Below are 22,446 nucleotides of genomic sequence, written 5' to 3'. Positions count from 1 at the left end.
ACCAAAAAATGCAGCAGCTCAATTAAAAAACTACTTAAGCCACATTCTTTTTTTTTTTTTTTTAGTACTGAACTCTTAACCCTCATTTAACTTATCATACAAACAGTATTTGTACACCTTTAACACAGATTTTTATACTGTCTTCAGAGATTCAGTTTTTTTGGTGGTACTCGAAACCTTTCTGGGTACCTGCGAAAGGGTGTTCAGCATGGTTAGAAAAATAGTGACAGAGAATAGAACAAGGATGGACAATTCAACCCTTAACTCAACAATGAGTAGATGAGTGTTACGTGTGTGTGTATATGTGTAAATAAATGAACACTGAAATTCAAGTATTTCATTTATTTATATATATATATATATATATATATATATATATATATATATATATATATATTGTGTATATATATATATATATTGTGTATATATATATATATATATATATATAATAAATATATATACAGCTAGAATTCACTGAAAGTCAAGTATTTCTTATATATATATATATATATATATATATATGTATGAAATATTTGACTTGGTGAATTCTAGCTGTAAATATACTCCTCCCCTCTTAGCCCCGCCCCCGCCCCACCCCGACCACGCCCCCCCACTCCCCCACCCCCCACCTCCCGAAATCAGAGGTCTCAAGGTTGGCAAGTATGGCTTGTAAACCTTCCAGTTGTCTCTTTTTCACATTCTTTCTGGTGTTCTTTCTTCTGTGTTGAATGTCCTCCCTGTTTCTCCCATGTAGCATTTTTTGCATGATTTCATGAAATGACATTGCATTTCTTGTCTTGTTCTATTTTGTAACTGTCTTGTTTTGTGTGAGGTTTAACTGTCATGTTTATTGTGTGTGTTTTCATGACCTGCTGTATTGGTTCTGTTCATTTCTTCTTTGTTCTCTTTTCCTTGTTGTTCCCCCTTTTTTGATGGCCCAGGTGGTATATTGGCAGTTTTTAAGTGCATTTTTGATGTGTTTCTCTTCTTTTTTTCTATCTTGCTCTTCTGTTACGATGTTGGCCCGTTCATAGAGTGTTCTCACCACTGATAGTTTGTGTGCAGTGGGATGTTCGGAGGTCCAGGGTAGACATTGGTCGCTGTGTGTCGGTTTTTGTGGTCTGATTACAAGAACATTTGAAAAAGTATATGAATAAGAAGACTTAACGAACCTTTTTGAGCAACGGTTAACTGTTATGCTTTAGAATCTGAGAACAAATTTAAGTTATGAGCCTCTTTACTGCTGTATGTGAATGACTTTTTTTTTTTATTAGGGGTATTTTTATATGCATATACTGTATATGGTGGTGAAGGATGCAGACTCTTCAATAAAGCCAAAAGATATTTCAACCGGGTAATGTTTTTGTTTTACAATGTTTTAATTGGTCGTACCTCAGGTTAAAACCCTCCCATGGTTGTGAGGAAAGTGAGTGTGAAGGGCAGTGCTGAGAAGAAGTGGATGATATTTATTGAATTAAAAGAAAGAAATCATCGAAACGATGACAGCGTGTAGCGAGCTAACTTGGTGAAGCTGTTGGAGCGTAGCACTGCTAGTCTGCACCATAGAGAAGCAGATAATGTCAGCCAAAGACGTTCAAATAATATCTAAACATTTATCCATTAAAATAAGGAGAAGCTGCTGATGGTGTGTTCGACGGACAAACAGCTGGAAGTAGATAGCGTAGAAGTCCACTCTACAAGGTAAATACCGTACATTATTATTACATTACTTTGTAAAAGTAATGCACTTGTTTGTACGACATTCTATTGTATTGTTTTCATACAATATTTATTATCTAAAAGTTTGCTTTTATTTTTAAAAGGTATCTTTTGTGATGTTTAGGGTAACCAAGCACCTATTAAATTGATTTCAATGAAAATTATGTTTTTGAGGTACGAGCTGCATCCCAGAACCGATGAAACTCGTACCCAGAGCTACCACTGTATTATATATATATATATTATATATATATATATATATATATATATATATATATATATATATATATATATATATATATATATATACCTCAACGGGGGGTGTTTACAAACATCAGTTGTCTACCAATCTAAGGTAATACGCAAGGACATTAACACATCCGACACATATGTAGGATTAACCGAGGGTGAATTCAAAACCAGATGGAACAATCACAAGGCTTCTTTCAGGAACAAAAACCTGCGAAATACCACAGAACTCAGTAAACACATTTGGGACCTCAAAGACAATAATGTTGAATATTCAATAACATGGCAAATTCTTGCATCCAGCACACCTTACAATAGTGGTAATAAAAGATGCAACCTATGCTTGAAAGAGAAACTGTTTATTATTTACCGTCCAGACCTGTCATCCCTCAACAAGCGCAGCGAAATTGTAACAACATGCCGCCATAGACGGAAACACCTCCTAGGTAACACATGAGCCAATCACCACGCCCCTAGGCCAGCCTGTACCCACCCACTCTGTGCCCTATATAAACCATGGTATGCGAATGCTCCCATTAAAATCTCCTGACGATTGAGGGTACCCCCCCTCATGAAACAGGCCTGTAGAGATGGAATAGTCTTGTGATTTTTTTCCCCACACATACATATATTGCGCTCTACTACGGTATCGAGCACTATTTTTTGGATAACCTTATTAAGACATATATATATATATATCTATATATATATATATATGTCATATCACGGAACATTAAACATTGTATTATACAAACCCTGTTTCCATATGAGTTGGGAAATTGTGTTAGATGTAAATATAAACGGAATACAATGATTTGCAAATCATTTTCAACCCATATTCAATTGAATATGCTACAAAGACAACATATTTGATGTTCAAACTTGTAACCTTTTTTTTGTTGCAAATAATCATTAACTTTAGAATTTGATGCCAGCAACACGTGACAAAGAAGTTGGGAAAGGTGGCAATAAATACTGATAAAGTTGAGGAATGCTCATCAAACACTTATTTGGAACATCCCACAGGTGTGCAGGCTAATTGGGAACAGGTGGGTGCCATGATTGGGTATAAAAACAGCTTCTCAAAAATTGCTCACTCTTTCACAAGAAAGGATGGGGCGAGGTACACCCCTTTGTCCACAACTGCGTGAGCAAATAAACAGTTTAGGAACAACGTTTCTCAAAGTGCAATTGCAAGAAATTGAGGGATTTCAACATCTACGGTCCATAATATCATCAAAAGGTTCAGAGAATCTGGAGAAATCACTCCACGTAAGCGGCATGGCCGGAAACCAACATTGAATGACCGTGACCTTCGATCCCTCAGACGGCACTGTATCAAAAACCGACATCAATCTCTAAAGGATATCACCACATGGCTCAGGAACACTTCAGAAAACCACTGACACTAAATAGTTTGTCGCTGTAAGTGCAAGTTAAAGCTCTACTATGCAAAGTGAAAGCCATTTATCAACAACATCCAGAAACGCCGCCGGCTTCTCTGGGCCCGAGATCATCTAAGATGGACTCATGCAAAGTGGAAAAGTGTTCTGTGGTCTGACGAGTCCACATTTCCAATTGTTTTTGGAAATATTCGACATCGTGTCATCCGGACCAAAGGGGAAGCGAACCATCCAGACTGTTATCGATGCAAAGTTCAAAAGCCAGCATGTGTGATGGTATGGGGGTGCATTAGTGCCCAAGGTATGGGTAACTTACACATCTGTGAAGGCACCATTAATGCTGAAAGGTACATACAGGTTTTGGAACAACATATGCTGCCATCTAAGCGCCGTCTTTTTCATGGACGCCCCTGCTTATTTCAGCAAGACAATGCCAAGCCACATTCAGCACGTGTTACAACAGCGTGGCTCCGTGAAATAAGAATGCGGGTACTTTCCTGGACCGCCTGCAGTCCAGACCTGTCTCCCATTGAAAATGTGTGGCGCATTATGAAGCGTACAATACGACAGCGGAGACCCCGGACTGTTGAACGACTGAAGCTCTACATAAAACAAGAATGGGAAAGAATTCCACTTTCAAAGCTTCAACAATTAGTTTCCTCAGTTCCCAATCGTTTATTGAGTGTTGTTAAAAGAAAAGGTGATGTAACACAGTGGTGAACATGCCCTTTCCCAACTACTTTGGCACGTGTTGCAGCCATGAAATTCTAAGTTAATATTTGCAAAAAAAAAAAAAAGTTTATGAGTTTGAACATCAAATATCTTGTCTTTGTAGTGCATTCAATTGAATATGGGTTGAAAAGGATTTGCAAATCATTGTATTCCGTTTATATTTACATCTAACACAATTTCCCAACTCATATGGAAACAGGGTTTGTATATATGTCATATCAAACACTGTATTATATATATATGTCATATCATGGAACATTAAATTGGGCTATAGGAAGGAGTTACATGTAGTACAACAGTATTTGAATTTTCACACGCAGTACAGTCAGTTTGGACTTTGGTTTGTTCAGTAAAACAAAAGGGTAAGGGTAGGGTTAGTGTTGCCCTAACCCTACCCTAACCCTTCCATATTAATCTGCATATTCTGGTTCCCTTCTCGACTAATGGGCAACAGAGATTTGCTTTTGTAACTTGGAGGATTGTTTTATGTGGCCAAATAATCAGCAGGAAATATCTTGCAGCCATTATGTGGACGCACCTCCACATGGACATACCTTCTCTTTGGATGCACCTCCACATGGACATACCTTCTCTTTGGCTGTGGCAAGTTGTCCCACGCTGCTGGTTGCCTCCTCTCGAATCGATTTCAATTCCCATCTGAGCTCTTCGTTTCTCCCAAGCAGCTCATGGATTTGAGATTTGAGGTGCGAAGTCAACTGCTTGTTGGTGTTGCTGACATCAGGTGCCTGAGACGTAATGCACAAGGAGTTTGAATTCTCCAAGAACAACATGTCTTTATGCCTAATGCTGTCTTCCGTAACTATCTAGATAAAATAGTTTCTATCTTCTTTTGAGAGAACTTGAAATGTGAAGCATGGTATTTGCTGCCATGGGAACAGACGACAAAGAATACAAAAGACTGGAAGAGGTAAAGCAGCAGGATTAAAAAGTTCTCATGGACATTCTCACATCAGGCACTTTGTTCAAACTTGGAATGATGGTGTCAGTATCAAAGGGACTGGTCTCTTTGTTCTTCAAGGCCTGGACGACGTCTTTGAGTGCGGTCTCCACATCTTCTTTTTCTTTGGATAACTGTTCCACTTCATGAAGACAACAACATGTAAAACAGTTTTAGTCTGAAGAGGACTGATGAAATCCAAAACAAGCATGAGTGTGCGCTCACATTTGAGCTGAAACTGCGTCTTGTGAAGTTCCATCTCCCGCTTTTGCATCTTCACTTCTTTTTCGAGGTGTTCATTCTGCAAACACAACATTGGTTTACTTTTCTGTTTCTCTTGACCAGAGATCTCCAGGAGCTGACCTTGGCTCGGAGCTCTTCATCCATGTGAGTGCTGCTGTGTTTAGCAGCTCTTTTAGCGTGCGTGACATCCTCCTCCACCAAGATGGACTGTGGCAGGCCTGAAGACACAGCCGGTGGTCAAGACCGCTGAAGAAAACTTCACAATGACCTTCAACACCAAAAGAAAGTCACCTCTGTGCTTAGCCAGGAGTCTAACTTGTTTCTTCATCTCCAATCGTTCCTCTTCAAGACGTTCGATCTGAAGAGGAAGACTTTAGCATCAAAAAATTGACATGCGGTCCTAAACTTTGCATACCTCTTTAGTCAGAACTTGATTTTCTGCTTTGTACTGCCGTTGTTGGAGTCCTTTGCTTCGTCTGAACTCTGTCAGATCCACTTCCTCTCTGGGTCCATAGCCTTTTCAAGAAAGAAGTGTTTGTTTTGTTGTCTGAATGTTCTCTGTGATGTCAAACATTACCAAGTCTCTCTCTGAAATCCTCATTCTCCTCCATGAGCTGGTTGATTGTGATGTACAGTTGGTTGATCTCTTTTGTCATGCTCTCTAAATCCACCTCTCTCCTTCTGATTTCATCTTTACACTCCTTAATCTCACCAACTGCTTCTTCCAGGCCGTAAATTCCCTGGAAAACATGGAAACAGGAAACAGTTGTGGTTTCCGAAGGCCGCCATCATAGCATAAGATTGTTTGTCTTGCTACATCAAGTCTTGAACAGATCATGAGGGACATGGACAATGGATTGGACACAATGAGGACAAACACCAATGGCATGTTGATCTTCAACGAAAGCATGTTTTTGTCCACTTACAGACTCGTACTCTCTCAAGCGCTGTGACGCCTCAATGAGTTTCTTGTCCTTGTCTTCAGCGTGAGCTTCAGCTCCTTTTAAAGCCTCCTCTGCTTCTGCTGCTTGCATCTTTGCAGCTTCCAGCTTGGACAGGAGCTCCTCCATCTTTTTCTGCCGGACTTGCGCTTGGACAAGACCGCACAAGTTTTATTCAACTATCCATCGCTTGGAATGCACCTCTTTAAGACCATCTAATAGCTTTGTCAACTTGAAGATTGACATTGTTCGCATGTGATCTACTTTTAATACATCAATGTTCTGTTCAGAACCTTGGCCTACTTACCTCCACCTTCCTTCTTAGACAGCTTCAGACCCTCCATAAGCAGGGTTTGCTTCTCCATTTCCCCCGTATACTGCTCCACCTGCTCTCTCAGTATCTGGATCTGATCATCTCGATCCTCCACGGCCTGCAGAGCGACCGCCAACAATTAGAAACCATCTGCAGCGTCACTAGCACTGTGTGAGAGAGGACTATAGGGGGCCTGGCTTAGGTTAGTCAAACAAGTGATTGAAAACATGGTATATATCACTGTGCTGGGTTACAGGGAGCTTAGTTTCACTTGTCTATCAATAATTGGATCTAGCAATATCTGTACAAAGGGTCAGTTCTACTAAGATTCCAAATACCAATGCTAATTCATCATCATCATCAGCCGTTGTCAGTCCACTGCTGGACGAAAGCCTCAGCATGTTTCTGCCATAGTGAACGATCTCTAGCTGCTCCCTGCCACTGCACTGTTGCCCAATATTTGTCTATTTCATCTCGCCATCTCACTCTCTGTCTTCCTCTATTTCTGCTCCCATCCATGGGTCTCCATGATGTCATTAGGGAAGTCCATCTATTATCTGTTCTCCAACTGATATGTCCAGCCCACTTCCACTTACTTAATTTGATAGTTCTCATAATGTCTTGGACTTGCGTTTGTTTTCTCACCCATTCATTAGTTTTTCTGTCTTTATATATATACGTTGAGGGTCTACAATTCCTCTGTCATCTCTGTCCTTCTCGGAAACATGGCCGCTGAATAACATCCTGGCGGCCAGGCTACATGGCTTTGATTCCAGAGCCCTCAGGAGGACAGAAGGCATCACGTGGAGCCAGCATGTCACCAACAAGACCCTAAGAGAGCTAACCCAACAGCTCCCAGCCTCTCGCCTCGCAGCAATGCGGCGAGTGCGCTGGTATGGCCATGTCATCCGCCTGCCGGGGGAACACCCCACGCGCAAAATCCTGGACTTCAACCCGCAGCGAGCTGGCTGGAGACGCCCTAGAGGCGCCCCCAGGACTCGCTGGCTGGATGCATTAGCCCAGGACCTTAAGGCCTGCAATGTGACTATGGCACAAGCTCAACACCTTGCCCACAACAGACCCAGATGGAGAGACCTGGTTGCTATGGTCGGCTCTACGCGCCCTGAAGTGCAAGAGGACTAAGAAGAAGATATGTGATTCCGAGCATATTTCTTTCCATGTTGTGTTGTGCTGCTGCTATTTTCTTTTCCATTTTATTTGACAATGCCCAGGTTTCAGCTCCATATGTCATGGCTGGCAACACGCATTGATTAAAGACCTTTCTTTTTAGGCTTAACGGTATTTCTCCTCTCATGATGTTGCTCAGTTTTCCATATTGGCACCAGCCCAGTCTGATTCTCCTCCCTATCTCCTGTTCTTGACTCTTTTCTTTCAGGCTAAATCTCTGCCCCAGATAGATATATTCATTAACTTCATCAATTTCATTTCCATTAACAGTCACAGGTCCATGAGGTACCATGGAATTTGCCGTAACTTTTGTTTTCTTCATATTCATTTTTAATCCACAACATTTGCTGGCATTTGCAAGGTCTTTAAGCATATCTTCCACTTCACTGATTTGCTCTCCCAAGACAACAATGTCATCTGCAAACCTCGGATGATTAAATTTGTCTCCGTTGATATCAACTCCTTTATCCTCCCACTCCAGAGAGCGAAATATGCCTTCCAAACAAGCTGTAAACAGTTTAGGCGAAATTGTATCGCCTTGTCGGGACACCCTTCTTTATGTGGATTTTCTAATGCTAATTAGCGAGCACAAATTAAATAATTGTGCGTACTCTGAGTGTGCTCCAAGGACCAGAGGGCAGGCGCACATTACACCAGTTTTAGAGTCTCTGCATTGACCCCCCGTCCGCTTCAGGGTGGATTTTAAAGTTGTATTATTAGTGTTAAAATGTCTTAATGGCCTCGCACCTTCTTATCAACCCTTGCCAATCCTGAGATGCTCTGGCACCAAATGTTTATCTTTACCAAATACCAAAACAAAGACCCACGGTGAGGCAGCAATTAGCCACTACTGCCCCCACCTGTGGAACAGCCTGCCACAGAGCCTCAGGACAGGCTAAATACACACCTTTTTAATCAGGCTTTTAACTGATTATTTAAACCCTTATGTTTTTTTTATCATTTATTGTACTGTTTTCTATCTTATTTATTGTTATCGTCACTACTTTTGTTTACTCAATATTATGTTTTTTTTTCAGTATTAATACATTAATTACATTATATTTTTAAAAGTTAAAGTAACAATGATTGTCACACACACACTAGGTGTGGCAAAATTATTCTCTGCATTTGACCCAACACCCTTGATCACCCCCTGGCAGGTGAGGGGAGCAGTGAGCAGCAGCGGTGGCCGCGCCCGGGAGTCATTTTTGGTGATTTAACCCCCCAATTCCAACCCTTGATGCTGAGTGTCAAGCAGGGAGGTAACGGGTCCCATTTTTATAGTCTTTGGTATGACTCGGCCGGGGTTTGAACTCACGACCTACCGATCTCAGGGCGGACACTAACCACAAGGCCACTGAGCAGGTACATATATTTTAATCATATGTTTCTATTTTATTAGATGGTGTTCATATTTCTTATTCTCCAGTGTGGATGCCTCAAAGTTAGCGTTTTCTCCTCCAATCCTCAGGACCATGTGTCCATGGTGCTGTGTGTGTTTTTTTCTCTCTTTTTATTTGTGCACAGCACTTTGTGTTTGCCACTTGCCTGTGTGTTAAAAGTGTGCTACAAACAACGTTGGATATCACTAACATGTGTACAGTAAGGAATGGAGTACCGTATTTTTCAGAGTATAAGTCGCTCCGGAGTATAAGTCGCACTGGCCGAAAATGCATAATAAAGAAGGAAAAAAACATATATAAGTCGCGCTGGAGTATAAGTCGCATTTTGGGGGGAAATGTATTTGATAAAAGCCAACACCAAGAATAGACATTTGAAATGCAATTTAAAATAAATAGGGAATAGTGAACAACAGGCTGAATAAGTGTACGTTATATGAGGCATAAATAACCAACTGGTATGTTAACGTAACATATTATGGTAAGAGTCATTCAAATAACTATAACATATAGAACATGCTATACGTTTACTAGGGATGTCCCGATCCGATATTTGGATCGGATCGGCTGCCGATATTTGCCAAAAATTGCGTATCGGCAAGGCATGGGGAAATGCCGATCCAGATCCAGTTTAAAAAAAAAACTCCGGTCCGTGTTTTCCAACGCACCGATTTAAATAATACATTCCACTTTTCTGCTGCTCCGTAATTTCCGTTCCGCATTTTCCAGCACACCTTCAACACATCCACAGGTCTGTGGATTCCCACGCAGTTGCTTTTAGCTGCTGGCATTACACGACAGGCTCTTCTCACTCTTTCCTGTGTCTCCCTCTCACAGACAACAAGTGCACCTTCTTACACACGTCACATACTGTTACGACATACGTCACATACGTATACGTCCTCCCCGAGCAGAGAGGTAGCAGCATGGCTAACGTTAGCTGTGATGCTAGCCCAGCCGTGCGAGCAACGCTCCCTCTAAGGTGCTCGCCTGTGCAATTGCGCACTGTTTAAGCGTCCTCTGCACATAGCAAATCTATGCCACGCACAAAATCAAATAAAAAAATAAGCGCATAACAATTTTCGACACACGGACACGACAGAGAAAACAGTTTTCGTCATCATTGTTCAAATATTGTGACGTCTGTCGAGACGCTTATCTCCATTCGGTGCCACACGTCCACACCATCAAAATGCCGAGGCAAAAATTTCCACATCAACACTGTATGAAAAAATTAGTGATTTTTTTTAGTTGTGATTTCCTTTTCTGCATGAAAGTTTAAAAGTAGCATATATTAATGCAGTATGAAGAAGAATGTTTTAATGTAGACATGCAAGCCTTGAAAGAAAATTTTGAAAATCAAGACTACATTTCCTGCAAATGGGTGCATTTCTACCCTATATTTTAACTTTAGATTTATTCTCATATCAAACTCTTTTGGCTGTCTTTTTGACACTTACATCCGGCGCCCCCCTCCACACCCTGGATTATAAATAATGTAAATAATTCAATGTGATTATCTTGTGTGATGACTGTATTATGATGATAGTATATATATGATAGTATATATCTGTATCATGAATCAATTTAAGTGGACCCCGACTTAAACAAGTTGAAAAACTTATTGGGGTGTTACCATTTAGTGGTCAATTGTACGGAATATGTACTTCACTGTGCAACCTACTAATAAAAGTCTCAATCAATCAATCAAAACACATAGAATCATCATACTGCTGTGATTATATGCATCAAGTGTTCATTCAAGGCTAAGGCAAAATATCGAGATATATATTGTGTATCGCAATATGGCCTTAAAATATCGCAATATTAAAAAAAGGCCATATCGCCCAGCCCTAGTTCAATGATGCCATTTCTGTTTGTCATGTATAATTTTGTCTATTTTGTGTTTATCCTTGAATAAACAGGTCAGTTTCTTGTTACCAACCATTGTGTATTATTCAAACTCGCCTAATTCAGCTGGCTAGTTGTTATCAAGAGTACTAAAACCCTTTTCAACATGATTCTGACAACTAAGTAGGCTAAATAACTTTAAACTTTAATACATGCTCGGATAGGCCAGTATCGGTATCGGTCAGTATCGGATCGGAAATGCAAAAACAATATCGGTATCGGATCGGAAGTGCAAAAACCTGGATCGGGACATCCCTAACGTTTACCAAACAATCTGTCACTCCTAATCGCTAAATCCCATGAAATCTTATACGTCTAGTCTCTTACGTGAATGAGCTACATAATATTATTTGATATTTTACGCTAATGTGTCAATAATTTCACACATAAGTCGCTCCTGAGTATAAGTCGCACCCCCGGCCAAACTGTGAAAAAAACTGCGACTTACAGTCCGAAAAATAAGGTACTTTGAAGTTTGTGGCTTTTGCTGTTGACACTAACATTTTGGGTTTTGGTTAATGTGTTGTCTCGGTCGAGCTGAACGTTTCTATCCTTGAACGGTTTTGATTGGATGAAAACTGGGGGAGTAGGAGAGCGCCAAATAAAGGAAGGAATTGAAGAAATAATAATAACCCATGTAAACTTTTTGGTGTAGAACAACATTAACATAAAAATGTTGTTACGTGTTATTGTGAATGTTTCTACATTACATATACACTTCCTTAGCTTCATTGTTAGCTGACGTTTGCTAGTGTTTATTTGCATAAAAAACAGACATATCAAAAGTAATCAGCTCCTTCCTTCAGAACTGACCTGCTGCAACGCAACCATGTTGCTTCTGTCCAAGTCCGACTGGGCCAGACGCAACTTGTGTTGAAGGTCACGGATCATCTGCTGGTACACCAAAATCTCCTCATCCTTTCCAGACAGCACTTTCTGTGAATGAATGTCACATCATCAACACTTAACACATGAATATGAATGTCTGGAGTGGTCCATACCTAAGTTATTCAATCATATGTTGACAGTCAATACCTAAGTTCCTTCACACATCTGTGTTGACAGTCAATACCTAAGTTACTTCACACATCTGTGTTGACAGTCCATACGTAAGTTACTTTACACATCTGTGTTGACAGTAAATACCTAAGTTACTTCACACATCTGTGTTGACAGTCAATACCTAAGTTACTTCAATCATCTGTGTTGACAGTCAAAACCTAAGTTACTTCAATCATCTGTGTTGACAGTCAATACCTAAGTTACTTCACACATCTGTGTTGACAGTCAATACCTAAGTTACTTCAATCATCTGTGTTGACAGTCAATACCTAAGTTACTTCAATCATCTGTGTTGACAGTCAATACCTAAGTTACTTCACACATATTTGTTGACAGTCAATACCTAAGTTACTTCACACATCTGTGTTGACAGTCAGTACCTAAGTTACTTCACACATCTGTGTTGACAGTCATACCTAAGTTACTTCCCACATCTGTGTTGACAGTCAATACCTAAGTTACTTCACACATCTGTGTTGACAGTCTTACCTAAGTTACTTCCCACATCTGTGTTGACAGTCAATAGCTAAGTTACTTCACACATCTGTGTTGACAGTCAATAAGTTACTTCACAAATCTGTGTTGACAGTCAATACCTAAGTTACTTCACACATTTGTGTTGACAGTCAATACCTAAGTTACTTCACACATCTGTGTTGACAGTCAATACCTAAGTTACTTCACACATCTGTGTTGACAGTCAATACCTAAGTTACTTCAATCATCTGTGTTGACAGTCAATACCTAAGTTACTTCCCACATCTGTGTTGACAGTCAATACCTAAGTTACTTCACACATCTGTGTTGACAGTCAATACCTAAGTTACTTCACACATCTGTGTTGACAGTCTTACCTAAGTTACTTCCCACATCTGTGTTGACAGTCAATAGCTAAGTTACTTCACACATCTGTGTTGACAGTCTTACCTAAGTTACTTCCCACATCTGTGTTGACAGTCAATAGCTAAGTTACTTCACACATCTGTGTTGACAGTCAATAAGTTACTTCACAAATCTGTGTTGACAGTCAATACCTAAGTTACTTCACACATTTGTGTTGACAGTCAATACCTAAGTTACTTCACACATCTGTGTTGACAGTCAATACCTAAGTTACTTCACACATCTGTGTTGACAGTCAATACCTAAGTTACTTCAATCATCTGTGTTGACAGTCAATACCTAAGTTACTTCACACATCTGTGTTGACAGTCAATACCTAAGTTACTTGACACATTTGTGTTGACAGTCAATACCTAAGTTACTTCACACATCTGTGTTGACAGTCAATAAGTTACTTCACAAATCTGTGTTGACAGTCAATACCTAAGTTACTTCACACATTTGTGTTGACAGTCAATACCTAAGTTACTTCACACATCTGTGTTGACAGTCAGTACCTAAGTTACTTCACACATCTGTGTTGACAGTCAATACCTAAGTTACTTCACACATATTTGTTGACAGTCAATACCTAAGTTACTTCACACATCTGTGTTGACAGTCAATACCTAAGTTACTTCACACATCTGTGTTGACAGTCAATACCTAAGTTACTTCACACATATTTGTTGACAGTCAATACCTAAGTTACTTCACACATCTGTGTTGACAGTCAATACCTAAGTTACTTCACACATATTTGTTGACAGTCAATACCTAAGTTACTTCACACATCTGTGTTGACAGTCAATACCTAAGTTACTTCACACATCTGTGTTGACAGTCATACCTAAGTTACTTCCCACATCTGTGTTGACAGTCAATACCTAAGTTACTTCACACATCTGTGTTGACAGTCTTACCTAAGTTACTTCCCACATCTGTGTTGACAGTCAATAGCTAAGTTACTTCACACATCTGTGTTGACAGTCAATAGCTAAGTTACTTCACACATCTGTGTTGACAGTCAATAAGTTACTTCACAAATCTGTGTTGACAGTCAATACCTAAGTTACTTCACACATTTGTGTTGACAGTCAATACCTAAGTTACTTCACACATCTGTGTTGACAGTCAGTACCTAAGTTACTTCACACATCTGTGTTGACAGTCAATACCTAAGTTACTTCACACATATTTGTTGACAGTCAATACCTAAGTTACTTCACACATCTGTGTTGACAGTCAATACCTAAGTTACTTCACACATCTGTGTTGACAGTCATACCTAAGTTACTTCCCACATCTGTGTTGACAGTCAATACCTAAGTTACTTCACACATCTGTGTTGACAGTCTTACCTAAGTTACTTCCCACATCTGTGTTGACAGTCAATAGCTAAGTTACTTCACACATCTGTGTTGACAGTCAATAAGTTACTTCACAAATCTGTGTTGACAGTCAATACCTAAGTTACTTCACACATTTGTGTTGACAGTCAATACCTAAGTTACTTCACACATCTGTGTTGACAGTCAATACCTAAGTTACTTCACACATCTGTGTTGACAGTCAATACCTAAGTTACTTCAATCATCTGTGTTGACAGTCAATACCTAAGTTACTTCACACATCTGTGTTGACAGTCAATAGCTAAGTTACTTCACACATCTGTGTTGACAGTCAATAAGTTACTTCACAAATCTGTGTTGACAGTCAATACCTAAGTTACTTCACACATTTGTGTTGACAGTCAATACCTAAGTTACTTCACACATCTGTGTTGACAGTCAATACCTAAGTTACTTCACACATCTGTGTTGACAGTCATACCTAAGTTACTTCCCACATCTGTGTTGACAGTCAATACCTAAGTTACTTCACACATCTGTGTTGACAGTCTTACCTAAGTTACTTCCCACATCTGTGTTGACAGTCAATAGCTAAGTTACTTCACACATCTGTGTTGACAGTCAATAAGTTACTTCACAAATCTGTGTTGACAGTCAATACCTAAGTTACTTCACACATTTGTGTTGACAGTCAATACCTAAGTTACTTCACACATCTGTGTTGACAGTCAATACCTAAGTTACTTCACACATCTGTGTTGACAGTCAATATCTAAGTTACTTCACACATCTGTGTTGACAGTCCATACGTAAGTTACTTTACACATCTGTGTTGACAGTAAATACCAAAGTTACTTCACACATCTGTGTTGACAGTCCATACGTAAGTTACTTTACACATCTGTGTTGACAGTAAATACCAAAGTTACTTCACACATCTGTGTTGACAGTCAATACCTAAGTTACTTCACACATCTGTGTTGACAGTCAATACCTAAGTTACTTCAATCATCTGTGTTGACAGTCAATACCTAAGTTACTTCCCACATCTGTGTTGACAGTCAATACCTAAGTTACTTCACACATCTGTGTTGACAGTCAATACCTAAGTTACTTCACACATCTGTGTTGACAGTCTTACCTAAGTTACTTCCCACATCTGTGTTGACAGTCAATAGCTAAGTTACTTCACACATCTGTGTTGACAGTCTTACCTAAGTTACTTCCCACATCTGTGTTGACAGTCAATAGCTAAGTTACTTCACACATCTGTGTTGACAGTCAATAAGTTACTTCACAAATCTGTGTTGACAGTCAATACCTAAGTTACTTCACACATTTGTGTTGACAGTCAATACCTAAGTTACTTCACACATCTGTGTTGACAGTCAATACCTAAGTTACTTCACACATCTGTGTTGACAGTCAATACCTAAGTTACTTCAATCATCTGTGTTGACAGTCAATACCTAAGTTACTTCACACATCTGTGTTGACAGTCAATACCTAAGTTACTTGACACATTTGTGTTGACAGTCAATACCTAAGTTACTTCACACATCTGTGTTGACAGTCAATAAGTTACTTCACAAATCTGTGTTGACAGTCAATACCTAAGTTACTTCACACATTTGTGTTGACAGTCAATACCTAAGTTACTTCACACATCTGTGTTGACAGTCAGTACCTAAGTTACTTCACACATCTGTGTTGACAGTCAATACCTAAGTTACTTCACACATATTTGTTGACAGTCAATACCTAAGTTACTTCACACATCTGTGTTGACAGTCAATACCTAAGTTACTTCACACATCTGTGTTGACAGTCATACCTAAGTTACTTCCCACATCTGTGTTGACAGTCAATACCTAAGTTACTTCACACATCTGTGTTGACAGTCTTACCTAAGTTACTTCCCACATCTGTGTTGACAGTCAATAGCTAAGTTACTTCACACATCTGTGTTGACAGTCAATAGCTAAGTTACTTCACACATCTGTGTTGACAGTCAATAAGTTACTTCACAAATCTGTGTTGACAGTCAATACCTAAGTTACTTCAATCATCTGTGTTGACAGTCAATACCTAAGTTACTTCAATCATCTGTGTTGACAGTCAATACCTAAGTTACTTCAATCATCTGTGTTGACAGTCAAAACCTAAGTTACTTCAATCATCTGTGTTGACAGTCAATACCTAAGTTCCTTCACACATCTGTGTTGACAGTCAATACCTAAGTTACTTCAATCATCTGTGTTGACAGTCAAAACCTAAGTTACTTCAATCATCTGTGTTGACAGTCAATACCTAAGTTCCTTCACACATCTGTGTTGACAGTCAAAACCTAAGTTCCTTCACACATCTGTGTTGACAGTCAATACCTAAGTTCCTTCACACATCTGTGTTGACAGTCCATACGTAAGTTACTTTACACATCTGTGTTGACAGTAAATACCAAAGTTACTTCACACATCTGTGTTGACAGTAAATACCTAAGTTACTTCATACATCTGTGAACAGCGAAGTACTATACCAAGGTCTGATTAGCCAAGATGTATGATGGAATATCAGTATTATGTGATTCACTACTTTGATGGCTAGAAGACTCAGTGTGCTAAATTGGAAGGCAACTTCAAAATCTGTGATTTTTATTTTCTCAAACTGGAGAAGATTAGGCTGGCATCGAATGGTTGTTCTGCAAAGTTTCAAGAACTGTGCGTTTTTTTTCTGAAATATGTAGGAGAGACTGATCTCCAAGTTAAACCCAATTGAAATGTGGGTTGTTTATGAGCCTTTTGTTGCTTGTTGGCTGTTGTATCTCTCTGTGGCCATTCAGGAATGCAGCTGTCCGTGGTTTTATGTTGATACACTGTATCTGTGTTTTTTCCTCAGCATTTATTTATTATTATTTGTATGATTTTTGTTTTGTTTTAACTATTCAACTGTTTCTGTCAATTCTGTGGCTGGAAACTCCAAAAAAACATCTGTGTTGAAGTGGACTGTTAGAGCGAAAATGTAACCTCCCTTACAGCTGATGTCAAATTCTCTAAAGGCTCTTTGCTTCCTGCTTTATCACACAATGTGTTCTTTAAATAATAATAATAATAATATATTTTATTTGAAAAAAGCACTTTACATTGAGCAAACAACCTCAAAGTGCTACAGTGTATTAAAAAAATAAAAATAAAAAGATAATAAAAATAAATAAACATAAAGACTAGAACTAGCACGCATATATCTAAAAAAAAAAGGCTTTTTTAAAAAGAAGGGTTTTTGTCGCCTTTTTTAAAAGCATCCACAGTCTGTGGTGCCCTCAGGTGGTCAGGGAAAGCGTTCCACAGACTGGCAGCGGCGGGGCAGAAAGCTGGTCTCCCATTGTTCATATAGGTGTAAATGCCGTATTTTCCCCGACTATAAGACGCTACTTTTTTCCCCCAAGCTTTGAACCCTGTGATTATACAAAGATGCGTCTGAGCTTTGGATTTTTATTCGCTAACGAACAAATTATGGAATGAATTAAGCAAACAAATCAATGTGCGAAAAATTGTATTAAAAACTATTGTGTTCAAACTCAAAGTGTTTACAAAGTACAAGGAAGAAGAATCTTGGAGCTTACTAAAAAAGGAAAGTTTTATAAAGAACGAATAAAAACATCAATTAATTTTCTGTTTTGTTTGATCAACCGTTTTACTGCCGTGGTCCACACACCGTTTGAAAACAAGTATGTAAATAAACATGTAATACATTTTTCTATGTTAATAACATTTCACAAAGTATACACTATATTGCCAAAAGTATTTGGCCACCCATCCAAATGATGAGAATCAGGTGTCCTAATCACTTGGCCCGGTGTATCAAATCAAGCACTTAGACATGGAGACTGTTTCTACAAACATTAGTGAAAGAATGGGCCGCTCTCAGTGATTTCCAGCGTGGAACTGTCATAGGATGCCACCTGTGCAACAAATCCAGTCGTGAAATATCCTCGCTCCTAAATATTCCAAAGTCAACTTTATTATAAGAAAAGTTAGGGAACAACAGCAACTCAGCCACCAAGTGGTAGGCCACGTAAACTGACAGAGAGGGGTCAAAGCGCATAGTGCAAAGACTTTCTGCACAATCAGTTGCTACAGAGCTCCAAACTTCATGTGACCTTCCAATTAGCCCACGTACAGTACGCAGAGAGCTTCATGGAATGGCTTTCCATGGCCGAGCAGCTGCATCTAAGCCATACATCACCAAGTCCAATGCAAAGGGTGGGATGCAGTGGTGTAAAGCACGTCGCCACTGGACTCTAGAGCAGTGGAGACGCCTTCTCTGGACTGATGAATGAGAGTGCGGAAATATGACCATATCACACCAACTCTCAAATCCCTTCACTGGCTTCCTGTTCCACTCAGGACTGAATTAAAAGTCTCCCTACTAACCCACCAGTGCCTCCATGGAAATGCCCCCCTCTACCTCAAAGAACTACACACCCCCAAATCCTCCACACGACACCTCCGCTCCGGACAGGCTAACCTCCTCCAACCTCTGAGGACAAAGCTACGAACAATGGGAGACCGGGCTTTCTGCTATGCCGCTCCCAGTCTGTGGAACGCTCTCCCCTGACCACCTGAGGGCACCACAGACTGTGGATGCTTTTAAAAAAGCCTTTTTTTTTTAGATGTATTAATACTAGTTTTAGCTATTTGGCTGTTCTAGTTTTATTATCTTTTTATTTTAATACACTTTGAGGTTGTTTACTCAATGTAAAGTGCTTTTTACAAATAAAATATATTATTATTATTATTATTATTACTATCACGCTTTTCCATCTGGCAATCTGATGGACCAGTCTGGGTTTGGAGGTTGCCAGGAGAATGCTACATTTCGGACTGCATTGTGCCGAGTGTGAAATTTGGTGGAGGAGGAATTATGGTGTGGGGTTGGTTTTTCAGGAGTTGGGCTTGGCCCCTTAGTTCCAGTGAAAGGAACTTTGAATGCTCCAGGATACCAAAACATTTTGGACAAATCCATGGGATGGCACTTCAAGTTCATCGACGTCCCACTGGGGTTGTGAGTTTTTCCTTGCCCTTATGTGGGCTCTGTACCGCGGATGTCGTTGTGGCTTGTGCAGCCCTTTGAGACACTTGTGATTTAGGGCTATATAAATAAACATTGATTGAGTGATATGTGAGTAAAAGCAGGTGGCCAAATACTTTTGGCAATATAGTGTATATCTGCGGCAGGTCCGGTTATTATGTGAAATTGTTTTTCTTTTCTGAAATGTAGTGGGTGCTGTAGAGATGCGCGGTTTGCGGACACAACCGCGGAGTCCGCGGACACAACCGCGGAGTCCGCGGATTATCCGCGGGTCGGGCGGTTGAAATAAAAAAAAATTAGATTTTATCCGCGGGTCGGGTCGGGCGGTTGAAATAAAAAAAAAATTGATTTTAAATAGATTCAGGCGGGTGGCAGTTAAACCAATTTGGAAATATATATACATAGTTAAATGTTGTTACCCACATACGAAAAACGAGCAGGCACCTGCAGCATATGCCACAACAGAAGAAGAAAAAAAAAAGAGATGGCAACGCCGGCAGCAAACGTGGTACGCGACAAACTAAAAAAGGGAATACTAAAGACCAGGGGAAAAGAAGGCCAGAAAAGTTCAGCGTGGACTCGTTTTTATGAGGTTGTAAATCAGGATGATAGTAATGCTGGCTACGTGATTTGCAAGAGCTGCGACGCTGTTTATGTCTACGACAGTCACAAAACCGGGACATCTAACATGGTGCATCACATTTGAGCAAAACCCCGAACCTCCACAAACACCCTGAGCATGAGCAGTTTCGTCCGCCGTGATCCCAGAAGAGTGCCTCAGGATGTTAAAACAAGATAGAACGTAGCTGCCTGCAGCAGTTTGAGTGGCGCGAGTGCGCTTGGAGGTGCGCTCAGCGCGGCTCCCAGATGATTGCGCACTGGTGTGCGTCTGGGCCGTGACAGCGTGGCACGCATTGAATGTCTCTGCTGCATTGGATCAGTCTCCTTTCTTTAACAGGCAAAAGCTTTATAACCTCACTAATGCCTTGCATCGTCTATATTAGATATATAACAACGTGCGGGTGGCGGATGGCGGGTGTGTGCGGTTTTGATTAAATGTTAGTTCGGGTGGATGGCGGATGGTTGACGACTTTTGTGATGATAAATAATTGCCTATCCGCGCATCTCTAGTGTGCTGCTTTAGTCCGCAAAAATGCACGACTACTACTAGAAACCGTTGCGAGTGAAGAGGAGAGGTATTGATCAGCATGAATGAGTTTGACGCCAACCTTCCATTCGTCCACTTTGGCGTCCACCGCTGCCATGATGGGGTCATCCTCTTGTGTCATGTCGTTAATCTTCTGTGTGAGCTCTCGGACCTGCACCAGAAGCCCACACGTGACCCAAGATGAAGACATGCAGAAGGACTGAGGGCTTTTACCTGCAGCTCGGCATGATCCCTCTCTTTCCTGAGCTGGTCCGTGGTGGAGTCACACTGATAGACGGCCATCTTCATCTGGTCGTACTCGTCGCTCATCTTCTCCATCTCCTTGGCAGACTCCATCAGACATTTCTGCATGTGCTGCTTGTCTTTCTTCAGCTGGGAGATTTCTTCCTCCGCTTGCTACAAAGCAAACATGTCTTGTCACTGGGAGAGAGAGGTGAAGGCGAGCAGGACACTGGGAGGCGTTGGAGGACCTGCAGCTCGTCCAGGCACTGGGAGAGCTGGCGGTTGGCCGAGCTCAGCTTCTTCAGAGTCTCGGCGTTCTCGTCTCTGGACGGACCCGACTCCTTGCGTTCCAGCTCTCTGTGATAAAAGTCCACATCCTGCTGGAGCTGCGAGTTCTGATGGAGGACATGTTCATTATCAGTAATTGTACTGTCTTGAAACATCAGTTTTCAGCTCATCTAAAAACTATTTACCACTACTGTGTGAAGTTGGCCTTCTCATCATTGCAAACATTCAAAGACCACTGCCTGTTTTTAAGTTATTTGGAAATAAATGTTCAGATTTATTGTCAAAATCTCCATTTGTCAACATTTGTGCTGGAAATGTGGTTTGGTCTATTACTGTTTTTATGTTATTAACTACCGTATTTTACAGACTATAAGTCACAGTTTTTTTCATAGTTTGGCCGAGGTTGCGACTTATACTCAGGAGCGACTTATGTGTGAAATTATTAACACATTAGCGTAAAATATCAAATATTATTTATCTCATTCACGTAAGAGACTATACCAGGGGTCGGCAACCCGCGGCTCCGTAGCCTCATGCGGCTCTTTGATCACTCTGATGCGGCTCAGCAGCTTACTTGCTGAACACCCCAATTTTCCCGTGAGACTTCCGGATTTCAGTGCCTCTCGCAGAAAACTCCCGGGATTAATATTCACCGATTTTCACCCTTACGGCTATAATAAGGGCGTGCCATGATGGTACAACATTTGGCGCCCTCTACAATCTGTATTAACAGCGTGCCAGCCTAACACTTGTTTTACAATCTACATCTTCTGCTTGCACACGTACGTGACAGCAAGGCATACTTGGTCAACAGCCACACAGGTTACACTGACGGTGGTCATATAAAACAACTTTAACACTCTTACTAATAATGCGCCACACTTTGAACCAAAACCAAACAAGAATGACAGACATTTCGGGAGAACATCTGCACCTTAACACAACATAAACACAACAGAACAAACACCCAGAATCCCATGCAGCCCTGACTCTTCCGGGCTACATTATACACCCCTGCTACCACCAAACCCCGCCCCCACCCCAACCCTGCTCCCTCACTCCCCCCCCCCTCTGTGCGTCGGTTGAGGTGGGCGGGGTTTGGTAGCGGGGGGTGTATAATGTATCCCGGAAGAGTTAGGGCTGCATGGGATTCTGGGTATTTGTCCTGTTGTGTTTATGTTGTGTTACGGTGCAGATGTTCTCCCGAAATTTGTTTGTCATTCTTGTTTGGTGTGGGTTCACAGTGTGGCGCATTATTAGTAAGAGTGTTAAAGTTGTTTTTTTTATACCGCCACCGTCAGTGTGACCTGTGTGGTTGTTGAGCAAA

The 22,446-nt window shown here is 40.6% G+C and overlaps 1 protein-coding gene across 5 annotated transcripts in view; it reads right to left on the bottom strand.

Annotated features, from left to right (window-relative positions):
• cep290 (centrosomal protein 290) overlaps positions 1-22,446 on the bottom strand; it is a 100,439-nt gene that overhangs the window by 38,073 nt on the left and 39,920 nt on the right. For all 5 annotated transcript variants that reach the window (XM_072913895.1, XM_061970401.2, XM_072913898.1 and 2 more), the window contains 13 exons: positions 21,080-21,226; positions 20,823-21,005; positions 20,671-20,760; positions 11,871-11,993; positions 6,553-6,676; positions 6,231-6,394; positions 5,882-6,044; positions 5,720-5,820; positions 5,596-5,662; positions 5,425-5,522; positions 5,287-5,362; positions 5,073-5,203; positions 4,691-4,849 (listed from right to left, as the gene is read on the bottom strand). In XM_072913895.1, coding sequence (XP_072769996.1) covers positions 4,691-4,849; positions 5,073-5,203; positions 5,287-5,362; positions 5,425-5,522; positions 5,596-5,662; positions 5,720-5,820; positions 5,882-6,044; positions 6,231-6,394; positions 6,553-6,676; positions 11,871-11,993; positions 20,671-20,760; positions 20,823-21,005; positions 21,080-21,226 — 1,626 coding nt within the window. The remainder of the gene's footprint in view (positions 1-4,690; positions 4,850-5,072; positions 5,204-5,286; positions 5,363-5,424; positions 5,523-5,595; positions 5,663-5,719; positions 5,821-5,881; positions 6,045-6,230; positions 6,395-6,552; positions 6,677-11,870; positions 11,994-20,670; positions 20,761-20,822; positions 21,006-21,079; positions 21,227-22,446) is intronic.

Source organism: Nerophis lumbriciformis, linkage group LG10 (genome assembly GCF_033978685.3).
Source record: "Nerophis lumbriciformis linkage group LG10, RoL_Nlum_v2.1, whole genome shotgun sequence".
In the NCBI taxonomy this organism is placed as follows: Eukaryota; Metazoa; Chordata; class Actinopteri; order Syngnathiformes; family Syngnathidae; genus Nerophis; species Nerophis lumbriciformis.
The sequence above is the reverse complement of the archived record's forward strand: the minus strand, read 5'-3'. Positions and strand labels throughout refer to the sequence as shown.